Below are 12,638 nucleotides of genomic sequence, written 5' to 3'. Positions count from 1 at the left end.
ATAAAATGTAAGTTTTACAAAGTAAATAGATGTCCACACATTGCCCATAAATTGAGTGCCAGCCCTTTGCTTGCTTTGTGTGGGGCCTGGATAGTTTGATGGTAAGAAATTACAACTCTGGTTACAAACTTGAATTTGCTGGTATGGACGATCATTTGTGACGGTTTAGTTCAATCCACGATACAAGAAACATGCTTGATTATTCTAAGCTAATAAAGAGACCTGCAAACCAGGTACCTGCATAGAGGCAGCATGGCTATTTCAAACAGCTTTGAAACACAAGAAAATGTCAAAAGTAGTTCTGAGATACAATACAGGGCATCTTGTTAACCTGAGATGGGCCACTACATGCATGCAAGACTTGGTACAGCTCTGTAGACCATGGCTACTTACAGGGAAGGATGCCAAAATTATAACATTCACATTTTTAAAACTACCATGCAACTAAATAATTAAAGAAGACTAAGGAACTAATTTCAGAACAACTTTCTTAAGCCACTTGGAAATGAGTATTAAGCACTTTCTGAAAACTGCTTCATAAACTATCTCTTCAGATCGATGGGAAAGGACAAGAAGGCTATTCAGGCATCAATCAGACGCAATAAGGAGACCAATACCGTTTTGGCCAGACTGAATAGTGAATTACAGCAACAATTAAAGGTAAATGATATTTTGAGAAGATATTAAGGGGGTATTCTTAACACCTTACACAAAACATGTTTTCCTTCTGCACCAGATCTTTTGTTTAGGTTTTTTTTGAAGGCAGTAGTCTTTTTTTCCAAACAGGAAAAAATTCCTTTTATCCCAGCTTTCAGCATAGGTCTTGCTTTCAGTTCTCTTCATTTTTTGAAGATTCTACAGCTTATTCATGCAGCACCAGGGCTTTTGCATTGGTTGCTGATAAGCCATCTGCTCTTTCAGAGTCTTCTCCCCCATCCCCAGACACGTGTGCATATTACTTCCCTTAAAAACAGCAGAAAATAAGTTGTTTTAGAAGGATCCCCAAGGCAGCTTACATAAAATTATATAGTATCTCCAACTGTAACTCCCATCATTCCTGGCCATGCTTGCTGGGGCTGATGGGAGTTGTTGTTCAGCAACATGTGGAGGGCCAAAGGTTCCCCACACCTGATCTAGAATGTGACAGATACAAACATTTGTGCTAGTAAGGATTTAGTTATTGCAACTGAAAGTGATTTAGGTATTGGAGGTATTTTCATTGTGGTATATAAACAGCAACTCTTTCCTTTCTAGGATGTTCTTGAAGAGAGAATTTCGCTGGAAGTTCAACTGGAACAGCTTCGACCCTTCTCTCACTTATAAGCCAATTGCCGTTAACTGTGAACTAATTAACTCTGAAAGGGGAAATTGGGTGAAATGCCTAATTAAAGACCCGTATGTTCAGCTCAGTGCACTCTTAACATTTTTTGTGGTTGTTTTGTCCTGTCCACAGTTGTATTTAAGTAACTTTTATAATTTTAATACAAAGAATGGAATTAGGTGTTTTCTTGAATGTTCTGTATATTGGCACTGCCAACCTTCCCATTTTGTTGGGAGAACACATTTTTAATTTGGAGCGAGGTTTATACAGCTTCAGTGGCCTAGATCCCAAACTGGACTTGATTACCTAATGAATTTTCTATATTTTATGTCAAATATCATGAATAAAAACATCCCAGATATCTACCTTTTAACACAGAAGCACATGCCTTTTACGCATGTTTCTTTTGATTGTGTAAGAGAAGATTAACCAGCTGTGGTCTTCAGTTGTGTATTTCCCAAGCTACACATTGCAATTCTGCAAGGCATCTGTAATTTCAAGCAACCATTTTGATTCATTTTGCGCCTTCCAAGTGTCAAACAAGTTTTGTATACTACCTTGCCATACCAAATACATTTGGGTGTCATTTCTATTCAAGTACTTTGTACGTGGCCACAGCTCGACAGTTGTTGAAATGTTTCCATTCATGACCCTAATTCTTCAGCATGCACATACGTGCATCCCTTCTGTGAAAGGATTAAGTGTTGATCTCACTCATGCACATTTCCTGAACACCATCTGTAGTTGCATGCTTTGCACATTACCTTTTTATTAACTGACACATCCACCAGACTTTACTGTAACACTCTGTGGTCAAGAAATGTGTCAGTACGTCACCTCTTCTTTCCCTGCTCTAGCTCCCCTAAAAACTATTTTTGTTCTTTAAAGGTTCGGGTTACCATTTCCCTTAATGCCTCCAAGCCTTATTCTTCTGGCTTGTAGACAGGTTTCATTAACACAGAGTTCCCTGAGTGTATCCTGCTATTCAGGTTGATGTACTGTATTAGGATTGGTTGTATATTGTATAATACACACCTTTTGATCTCATATGTAAATTTGCATTAATGCTGACTAACAGCAGATACTCTTATTTAATGGCTTATTCTGGCTGTGGGATCATAGATGTTAAACTGCATGAATGTATCTCAGCAGAATCAGAACTAGCAATTGTGTGATTTTTACACCAATAAAACAGCACAATATTTTAACTTGGGTGAATCCTTTAAATTTGGCTTAACATAGTTTGTCTTTCATTTAGCTAGTAAATGCAATTTTGTGTCGAGCATTTGATTGCAAGGAAATGGTTATACTAAGTCTAATACTGAGACTATTTTGGCCACCATCTTGGCCAACTCTGACTACCCACCAGGGGAACAGACAAACTCACACAACAGGACTTATCTGCCTGCGGAATTGGTGGACCCTTCAGAGTAGATTTTAGGCAAAGAGGAAGCCAGGAGGAAGGGCAAGTCATCTCATGTACTGTAAGAAATCTATCAAACGTAAGGGAAGAGTCTGAACAAAATCAAAGATTTATCAAAACAGGAAAGTCACTCAAAGCAAATAGTGTGATAATCAAGGTTTATAGCTGTATGCATTAATAGATATCAATGACACACCAACTATTTCTATATACTGTATGGCAAGGGAGAATATTAAGTCACAGTAAATGTACTTTATTATAGAGCAGGTGTGGGGAACTGGATCCATCCATTGAACTCTTCCACACCACATCTCTACATCAAGCCATGCTACAGAAGAAAATTCAAGTTCAAACAGGGCTTGAACTTACTCCTGATCAGTGCAAACTTCAAGCTCTGCTTTCTGCAATGGGCGGCTGCACAGCTGATCCCAGAGTGTTTGAAGTCACCATCGATCAGCAATGAGGAAAACCTCTGCTTTCTGCTGGGATCAGCTGGCTACAGAGATCCCCATGAGGAACTCAGTAGCAGCTGCCCCCAGTTGGCTTGTGCTCGGTAAGCCTCCCTTGCAATGCACTTCAAGGCTCCAGATTGTGTATTGGCAGCTGTGTCTCCACTTAACATCTCCTTTGACATCTGATGTAGGAGAAACTGTCCAATGGGCCAAATTGGGACCCATGGTAGGGCTAATTAGGCCCACAGACCAGGGTTTCCATGTGCCTGTTGGAGACATTGAACAGTTCCCTTTTTCTTGTGGGGGCTACATGACACATGCAAGCATCAGGCAGGTGGCATTAGCTGTAGCTGGCCCTCTCCCATCTTGGTAGAAAACCAGGTGTGCTGCTGCATGAAATGTAATGTGGCCTTAGTCAACTTCTTGAAAAAGGGTTTGGATTCAGTAATTCAGTTGTCAAGCAAGAATTTGAGAAGTCATACAGAATTTTATAGCCAGAAGTAAAGCCTGACTCCCTTCGATTTTCCTGCAGTGTGGAGCCAGCTTGATAGCTGCTATGATGGAGTGTAAGGCTCAAGTAATGGCACTTTGATCTTCATCTCCACCCCACATTCAATGCTTTGTGACAGTGCTGGAGAAAATCCCCAATGTGTCAGAGTGCAAGAGATGAGACCACCTACACAGCAGTGGACCAAGGATATGGATGTTGGTACAATGGTAGCATTGGAGACAGCTTATTCTGTTGAAGAACATTTAAAAAACAAGCTTGAAAACCTCAAATTTTGCAGCTTGTACATTAAGCAAGTTCTGGTAGTAAGGCTTTTAGGCTCTCTGGTGCCATGTACAGAAAACTAATTGTGTTCCTAGGAAGTTGATTTGAACAAAGGCTTAATTAAATGGTATCACATCTGCCCATACAGATAGTAAAAAAGTAAATCTGGGAAATTTTAAGAGCGCTTCACATTATCTTCAATACTACAGCTAATTGCCCTATGCAGTGCAGAAAGCCAAATAAGCTTGTTGTCGTCTTCTGTAGAACAAATCATTTGACACCTGGTTCCTTGTAGAAGAAAAGCATTCTTGATATCTGCAAAAAATAAATACCGATATTTTTAAGATTATAAATGTGAATGCCTTAGTAATAGGATTAAGCTTTCAGGCTAAGATTGCCTTTCACACAAGCCTGAGTTCAAATAGCAATATATGCAGTGGTGAAAGATTGACATTTGTGTGGAGTTCCATGCAATACAGATTTTCACATTCCGTAGGTAAATGGGTGGCATGAAAAGCATGCCTTATCACCAAATGCTTATTATTAAACTCTCTTACCCTGCTACAGAGTTTTAATCTTTCACTTTTTTCATCTCTGTCATTAGTATACTTGCAGATACTGAAGAAGTGAAGTTTCTACAAAAGGTGTTGTTACAACAGCTTTTTTAAAAAAATTCCTTGACCAGAAAATATGGAGATTTACAGTATTCTATGTATTTCAAGGAATTTCAGAAGAAAATCACCCTGAGCTTTATAGATTACAGCAAAGCCTTTGATTGTGTAGATCATGAAAAACTATGGAATGCTTTAAAAGAAATGGGGGTGCCACAGCATCTGATTGTCCTGATGCGCAATCTATACTCTGCACAAGAGGCTACTGTAAGGACAGACTATGGAGAAACCGATTGGTTCCCCATCAGAAAGGGTGTGAGACGGGTGTATTTTATCACCCTATTTGTTTAATCTATTTGCAGAACATATCATACGGAAAGCAGAATTGAACCATGCTGAAGTGTGAAAATTGGAGGGAGGAATTTAAAGGAAGCCAAAGACCTCAACTTACAAGATCTGACCAGGGTAGTTTATGCTATTGGAGGTCGCTGATTCATAGGGTCACCATAAGTTGTAATCGACTTGAAGGCACATAACGTGCCTTTCTAACAGGCATTGTGTTAAGCTAATTTACATTTGCTGTACTTCGCTCTGAGTTCCTCTGGAGGAAGGGTGAATAACAAAGTAACTAGTAGTGTAGTATCATAGTTCAGCATTCTTCAACAATCGTACTTTTTTCAGAAAATAACCATATATGGACAACTACGTTGTGATCATTTTCAACTACGGAGCATGTGGTATTGCACATGTATGTGCATGCACACCTGACTGACTACAGTATAGCACACAAGTGGCTCATGACACAAGATATGAACACAGCTCAAAGTCATTTAAAACACAAGGATAGCTTTGAATAATAAGTGATTTTTAGAAATTTGACATAATACTTAAATACCTGCACAAGTATTTGATATGGCAACTAGTCTCATAACACTGCACAAGTTCAGAAAAATAAAGTAAAAGTTAGGATGTATGTTTTAAGATTTGGATATCTGTTATTGATTCACTAATAGGCAAAAAACCTTGCAGTTTAAGAACATACCTATAGCCCACAGATATTTCTATCAAACTTTAAAAAGCAGGGAAATTGGGCAGCTATAGTGAATGCACCAGGGGACAGGAGACCTGACCTCCTCTCTGAGATATTGGACTGCCCTACAAATTTGTCAAAATGCAAACACAATTTGGGTTGGTCTTTCATAGTCCAATCCACTTACTGTGTAGCTTGGAAGAATTTGGTAACGTGCCTCTGAGCATATGGTGAGTGGTGTTTGTCCTTTTCGTCCTGTACTCGTGCTTCTTCAAAGTCCATAGCACCTTTGATAATGGCCGACCTCCAGTTGGGATGCTCATGGGCCAAGGCTTCCCAGTTCTTGATGCTCATGTTACATTTATTTAGATTAGCTTTGAGAATATCTTTAAACCTCTTTTGCTGTCCACCAATATTCCGTTTTCCATCCTTAAGTTGGGAGTAAGGTAGCTGCTTTGGAAGACGGTGATCAGACATTCGAACAACATGGCCGGTCCAGTGAAGTTGATGTTGGAGGATCATTGTTTCAACACTGGTGGACTTTGCTTCTTCCAATACGCTGACATTAGTCTGCCTATCTTCCCAAGTAATCTACACTGTAGGCCATGGGCAATTATATAATCACTGTAATGCCATTGTATAGCTGCCTTAGGAATGGAGATTTGTAAATGGAAGCTTGTATTTGCTTCCTTCTCAGGCTTTAGCACCTGGAATAAATTTAGCATTTTAGTGTTCTCCTGGCAGCTTGACGAGATAGGTCAAGGAACGGTCAATGTATAACTCAGCCCGTAGTTCACCTGGTCCTCATCTGGGAAGCTAACAAGTTTGCCTTAGTGGGGAGGGGTGTGACCGTTCAATGTGTCGCCAAGAGGAGCAACTCTATGCCTTATCTAAAGGCGCTAATGAGCCAAATGCTGCCAAAAGAGTAGCTTTAGAGGTCAAGATGATCTGCCGGCTAGTAGTCTTAATTAGCACAATGTCTTATGTATAATCAATCAAGTATTATGATGGTTCAAATCAAATGCTGTGATGCTTCAAAGATAGTAGTCATAATCTATTATCCATAGAATCGCTTTGATGCCTAGTCTGATATAGAGTAATTAATCATGTATCCTGTCAAGCGATGATGTGATGTAAGATAGCAACTAATCATGTATTTGTCACCATTGTGCCTTGCCAAAGATTTTACTATATAAGTCACTCTTGTTGCTCAGTTTGGTGTTCAGACTGGTCAACGTTCTATGCGGAGACCTTGCAGTCTGATCCATTGGGTATGCATGCTTGTTGTTACTCAATAAACTATCTCCTTGTAAGTAGACCTAGAGATCTGTCTTATTGATTCCTTGGTACTCCCTCAAACCTGAAAGCCCAAGGGCCTGGGCAATGCATGCACCATGTGATCAAGGAATCAAAAGGAAGCCATGCAAGGGCACTTTCAGTTTAGAAATTATGACTAGGATCTACAACTGCATTAGTAGTTTTGCATGCCCATTGGAGTTTGGGGTTTATACTTCTCAAAGACAGCAGATTCAGATGCCACAGAGTAAACATTTGAAACAAAAGACTTAATGAAATGCAGCTTGGTATGGCATGCAGACTACTGTTAAAGAAATGGAAACCCCCACTGGGCATACCTAAGTAGAACTTTCTATTACAGCACATATTTGAAATTACAGTATTTTTTATTTATTTAACAAAATGTATACACCACTTCTTCAGACCAAATACAGTCTCAAATAGTCATTTAAAATATACCAATAAAACCAATAATTAAAAACAAGTTGCATAAAAATGTAAAATATAAAATAAAATCAATAATTTTAAAACAATAATACTTAACGAAAATTGTATGTTAAAGTGATATGCTTGGGAAAGCTTGCTGAAAACAATTTTTTTTACAAGGCACCAAAATTAATACTGTGACAGCATCTGCTTAATACAAATAATTTTCCAATCATGTGGGTTTCTTTACATCCACTAAAACAGAACCTCACTAGGACCTTTGATAATTTAAACCCATGAAAAATCTCACATGAATGAGAGCTTTTATGTTGTATTCAGGGCCCCATTAAGGCAACAATGCCTCAAGAAGTCACTTTTTTGTCAGAGATTAACAAATATATTTTAGCTAGCTAAGTATTGGGTGGAGGGGTTATTACTTTGTTGCAATTTTACCATTTTAATCGGAAATACATATTTTTACATCTTGACAGATTGTGTGCCATGTCTATATCATTATAGAGGGAACTCACATTTGGAATCTGGAATATCTTCAACAAGGAGCTGATGAAGTGTTACCATTGCCAAAAACTGGTAAGTAACATTTGAGATCCGTTCAAAAGGCTTGTAAGAGATCTTGCGCCGTGAGATAACAAGTATATCATTGAAAAGGAAAAGGCTAAGATCATGGATATGTTCAAAAAGTCTGTCAAAATTGAAGGCAAAAAGATCAATCTGAAACTATTTTAAATACAATGGTATGACTACAAGATTTCAGAGAAACTAGCACAGATACTAATCAGTGGTACTCTAAGCATGCTCTCTGAAACCATTGAAGGAATTTAGAAGTAGAAATCTTTCTTTATTGTATTAACAAGTACACAATTATTTCTGTGTTTAACCTACTTTTTCTTCTACTTTTGCAGTTTTAAATTTTATACTTGTCCTGCATAACACTTCTACAAGTAATATAGGCAAATTTTAATTTAAGGCATGTACATGGCTCTTTCTTAAGGGATCAATCAATAAGCTAAAATGGCTAATAAAGAATAGTATTTCGGTCATTACCTAGAAAGAATGATCTCTTGGCCACTGATACAATTAAAGCTTGCCTTGGGCGAGACTGCCCAGAAATAATGAGGCTGTATTAACAATAAAGCCTGTTCCAGCCCAAAAACAATATCATTGTTCCCACTGTTTGTTTCTGGTAAAAGAGAGTTCACCCAATTGTCTGCCAAGAAAAGAAAGTATACAGTGCCACTAAATGGTAAGATGTCTTTTAGTATCTGAAGAAATCATATGCAAACAATTCACTACCATAACAGTCCCCAGCTACAAGGATTAAACCTTGTAAAACAAATTTAGCAGCCAGTCATGTCACCCCATCCACCATTTTGCTTCCTCCACCTCCTAATGATTGTATCAGTCAATTTACCTGAATGGCATGCTGATTCTCTCCGAAAGGCAGTTTAGCTGGGCTACATCTTGCATCCTAATGAGGTACCTGTTGGCTTTCAGTAACTGCTGTGAATTAAGCATTCAATGATTAAAAATTATGCAGAATATTGTTTTGGTGTAGCTTGTACTTGGTTACTAATGTATGTTAAATTGCACACTTCTGTTTTAAACACCAGGAGGAAAGGTTATACATTTTACGTTCATAAAAATTATTTATATCCTTTTAGACTAGAAGTTCAACAGTACCTCATACTTAAGTCCTGAGACTTGTTGCACAAAACTACAAATGTCTGTGGAAAAACCTTTTCTTCAAAGAGCTATTACAGTCTGACTATAGAGATGTGTTGCCTATTGCAAAATTAGTAAAATGAAAGTGTGCCTCCAAACCAGGGACCCACTGTAAACCTCAATCTGAAATACAGAACTATATTGAATTGTTTTCCTTATTATATAAAGGATTACTTAGTATACATACAGCTGTCTCCTGTATCATGTTACCCTGTTAGGATCACTGACACATTGTGTGCTAACACCCACAGTGACAACTTCTGCCTTTATTGGTAATGTGCACTGTGTGCAACATAACAAAAACGTAACATGGGCACAGCCATAACTCCATGTGTGTATGTAGCTATGGATACACATATACAGACGGGCGGGATATAAATTTAAATAATAATAATTCACGAATAGGCAAAAAAACCTTGCGGTTTAGGAACGTACCGATACCCAACAGATATTTCTATCAAACTTTCAAAAGCAGGGAAATTGGGCAGCTATACTGATGCACCAAGGGAGTAGGAGACTTGACCTCCTCTCTGAGATATTGTACTGCCCTATAAATTTGTAAAAATGCAAACACAATTTGGGTTGGTCTTTCACAATCCAATTCACTTCCTGGGTAGCTTGGAAGAATTTGGTAACATGTGCCTCTGAGCATACGTGAGTGGTGACAACACCTGCAATCGAGACTACATCTCCAAAGATGGAGAATTACATTTTTTGAATGTTTGTTGGTGTTCTTAATTTGCTTGTTTCCTGTGTTACTACTGTTTCTACAGAGAATCCAACCTATAATATTATATTTCTCTCATTATTCATTCTAGAAATCTGTGTCAAATTTATTTTTATTAATTTCAAAGTCTTTTTATTGGTCAATGTCATATGATGGTGAGGACAGCCTTTTGTGTTTCAAACTGGAGGTTATGTTCTATTTCTATTTTAGGTGCATTAACAGTTGAATCTGAAACTGCAGTTTGATGTGAAATCAGACTGATTACAATATGTTGCTACTTAAGCAATTAATATAGCTGCTGGAAAAAAAGGCCTGCACAAGATGCATGTTTTCAGCCTGCAATGCTTAAACCATTCCACTTAAGGAAAGGTGGGCATGGTCAATTAAAAACATAGAGCACACCTAAAAGTTTGCTAGAATATATTTCACCTCCCACTGTTTTATCTTGTGCCAACTGAGACACTCCTCATGTCTGTTGGAAGCTATTCTGCAGAATAGTCAGTGCCATTATTCTACAATGGTTTTTGGAGTTTTTTTAGTGTTGCAAAGTATTCCTGTACTTCACATATTCACAGAAACAGAAGCAAAAGACAATGATTTACTATAGGAAACTTAACTAAAATTGCAATGGAAATCAAATATATTTAAAGTGACTAGCTGAACTATATCAACTGTCTTAGCTGCTTCCTCCCTGCTAAAACAAGATCAGCACAGCACATGTATTGTTTCTGTTATTTGGGCTGATTGCAGGTGTTGCCACCAGTCACCATATGCTCAGAGGAACGTTACCAAATTCTTCCAAGCTACACAGGAAGTAGATTGGACTGTGAAAGACCACCCAAATTGTGTTTGCATTTTGACAAATGTGTAGGGCAGTACAATATCTCAGAGAGGAGGTCAGGTCTCCTGCTCCCCTGCTTTCCCTGCTTTTTAAAGTTTGATAGAAATATCTATTGGCTATAGGTACGTTCTTAAACTGCAAGTTTTTTTGCCTATTGGTGAATAATAATACACACACTTTTCCACAGCCCGTCAGCATCACTTTACATGAGCAAGACATATCTCATCTCCCTTTATTTACCCCAATGATGTGCTTTTTATTCAGGAAGACATACACTGTCATCATCCATATTTCTACCCCTTATAATCAGCTCTTCACAGATGCATTTACTATGTTCACTGTGCTGCAACGGAGTGCTTTTTAATAGATACTCTTAACCTGTGCGACATTTTTGTGAAAACTATTACTTTTATCTTCAGTAAATACATTTGTTTTTCCTTTGTTATTTATTAATGACATACACAATCACACCATGCCAAATGATTCTGCCTTTATCACACAAATATATGTACTACCTCTGTATTGCACTTAATATAGACAAACTTGAGTACTTACTGGACTTCCTTGAATGAGTCTTTGTGTAGTCAATATCTGATCTTCTCTGCCAACATTCAATTTTAACTAGAAATTTGATATAGTGAAATTAAGATAGTGCAAGCAGAAAGAAATATCTTGTCTATAATGCTCTTATTCAGAGACCATTCAAAGGCTCTCAGTGACTGTTCTCCATTTGTGGAATGCCCTTGTAATGGGCCAGCCCAGTTATTGGCTTAAAATGTACCTAACACGCTGAAACCATTTACATTTGCTTATACTTGTTTATAATTTATAGCTTATTGATGCATAAGTTGCCAAAGAGCCAAAGCATAAAAAAGGTTCGTTTTATCAAATGGGTTTTGCCCTCCCTTCTGAACAAAGTAGTGTTTTGCATGAGAATTTTGACACACAGTATAAGATGTGTGGGGAGACAGTCAATGTGTTCTAGCAAATGTCAACATAAAGTAAGAGGAAGCTTCTTATACGGCATGGATAATACTTGCAGATAGTTTATGTTGCCTAGTTGTTGACACTAGTTAATAGGAGATGGCATGAAGAGGCACAAGGAAAAGGTAGCAATTGATAAAGCCATGGGAACACTCCCCCTCTTCGATACAAAAATGTATAAAAGGCCAGGTTTTATAGCACTCATGACCCTCCCCTCCACCTGGAGTGAGGTTCGAGGAAAGCTGGAGAACCATCCATCTATTTCATCCATGACATCTGATGGGTGATTATCATGATGTATTTCCATGTACTTTGCAACTTTGGCTCTGTATTATGACTTAGAGTTTAATTCAGTCTTTCATCTATTGTCACTTGTTTTAACTAAGATGTGCCTTCAAAGTCTTATACTTTGATAATTTGATATTAAATGGATATCCAGCAATTTCTTTCTTGCTGATATGTATTCCTATTTTTCTGTTTCTGCAATGGTGGCTAAGGCCACCTAGAATGCATTTTATTAGTTGCAGTGTGCAAGATATGAATAAATAGCATATATTTTAAAGATTATTCTACTGTCTTAAGTCTGTCTCCAAAATAGAAAATTTTTGGTACCTCCCAAGACTCAAGAAATCTTGAGTGGGGTCTCCTCTATTCTCTGCCTACACTAGACAACGGCTGTTGATAACTTGTGAGTTTAGGTGAACTAACGTTCGACATACAAAGAATCTACATAGATACAGAAGAAGGGAGAAAGCAAGAACCCTCGACCCTGTGCATTCATGAGAAGGGAGCCGGCCTTGCCGGTATCACCCTCCTTAGTGAGATGTCTGTTCCCCTCATTAACTTTCCAGAGGAGCTTAAACACAATCCTGTTTACCCAGGCATTTGATGGCTGAAAGCAACTGTTCCTGGCAACCTTGAAATTATTAGCTGGGAAGGTGTGTAGTTGTTTTAGGTGATTTTATTTTATTTCTACTTTTACCATTTTGATGTTTGTTGCCTTGGGCTCCTC

General features: G+C 38.1%; 2 protein-coding genes and 1 long non-coding RNA gene across 14 annotated transcripts in view; 2 read left to right on the top strand and 1 right to left on the bottom strand.

The window, feature by feature from the left end:
* Positions 1–2,529, top strand: part of REPS1 (RALBP1 associated Eps domain containing 1) — an 82,135-nt gene extending 79,606 nt beyond the window's left edge. For all 7 annotated transcript variants that reach the window (XM_061623995.1, XM_061623992.1, XM_061623994.1 and 4 more), the window contains 2 exons: positions 555–660; positions 1,255–2,529. In XM_061623995.1, the coding sequence (XP_061479979.1) occupies positions 555–634 (80 nt within the window). In that variant the 3' untranslated portion in view covers positions 635–660; positions 1,255–2,529. The remainder of the gene's footprint in view (positions 1–554; positions 661–1,254) is intronic.
* Positions 2,530–2,888: 359 nt separating this feature from the next.
* ECT2L (epithelial cell transforming 2 like) overlaps positions 2,889–12,638 on the bottom strand; it is a 71,670-nt gene continuing 61,920 nt past the window's right edge. For 4 of the 6 annotated variants that reach the window (XM_061623983.1, XM_061623987.1, XM_061623985.1 and 1 more), the window contains 4 exons: positions 11,198–11,263; positions 8,764–8,852; positions 7,862–8,034; positions 2,889–4,283 (listed from right to left, as the gene is read on the bottom strand). In XM_061623983.1, coding sequence (XP_061479967.1) covers positions 4,144–4,283; positions 7,862–8,034; positions 8,764–8,852; positions 11,198–11,263 — 468 coding nt within the window. In that variant the 3' untranslated portion in view covers positions 2,889–4,143. The remainder of the gene's footprint in view (positions 4,284–7,861; positions 8,035–8,763; positions 8,853–11,197; positions 11,264–12,638) is intronic. The other 2 variants (XM_061623984.1, XM_061623986.1) reach the window with 2 other exon arrangements.
* Positions 7,524–12,638, top strand: part of LOC133383382 (uncharacterized) — a 75,983-nt gene continuing 70,868 nt past the window's right edge. Inside the window, exon 1 of the long non-coding RNA XR_009762273.1 lies at positions 7,524–7,922. This is a non-coding gene — a long non-coding RNA (uncharacterized LOC133383382). The remainder of the gene's footprint in view (positions 7,923–12,638) is intronic.

The sequence above is a fragment of the Rhineura floridana genome, chromosome 4 (genome assembly GCF_030035675.1).
Source record: "Rhineura floridana isolate rRhiFlo1 chromosome 4, rRhiFlo1.hap2, whole genome shotgun sequence".
Classification (NCBI taxonomy): domain Eukaryota; kingdom Metazoa; phylum Chordata; class Lepidosauria; order Squamata; family Rhineuridae; genus Rhineura; species Rhineura floridana.
This window is presented reverse-complemented; position numbering and strand designations above follow the sequence as displayed.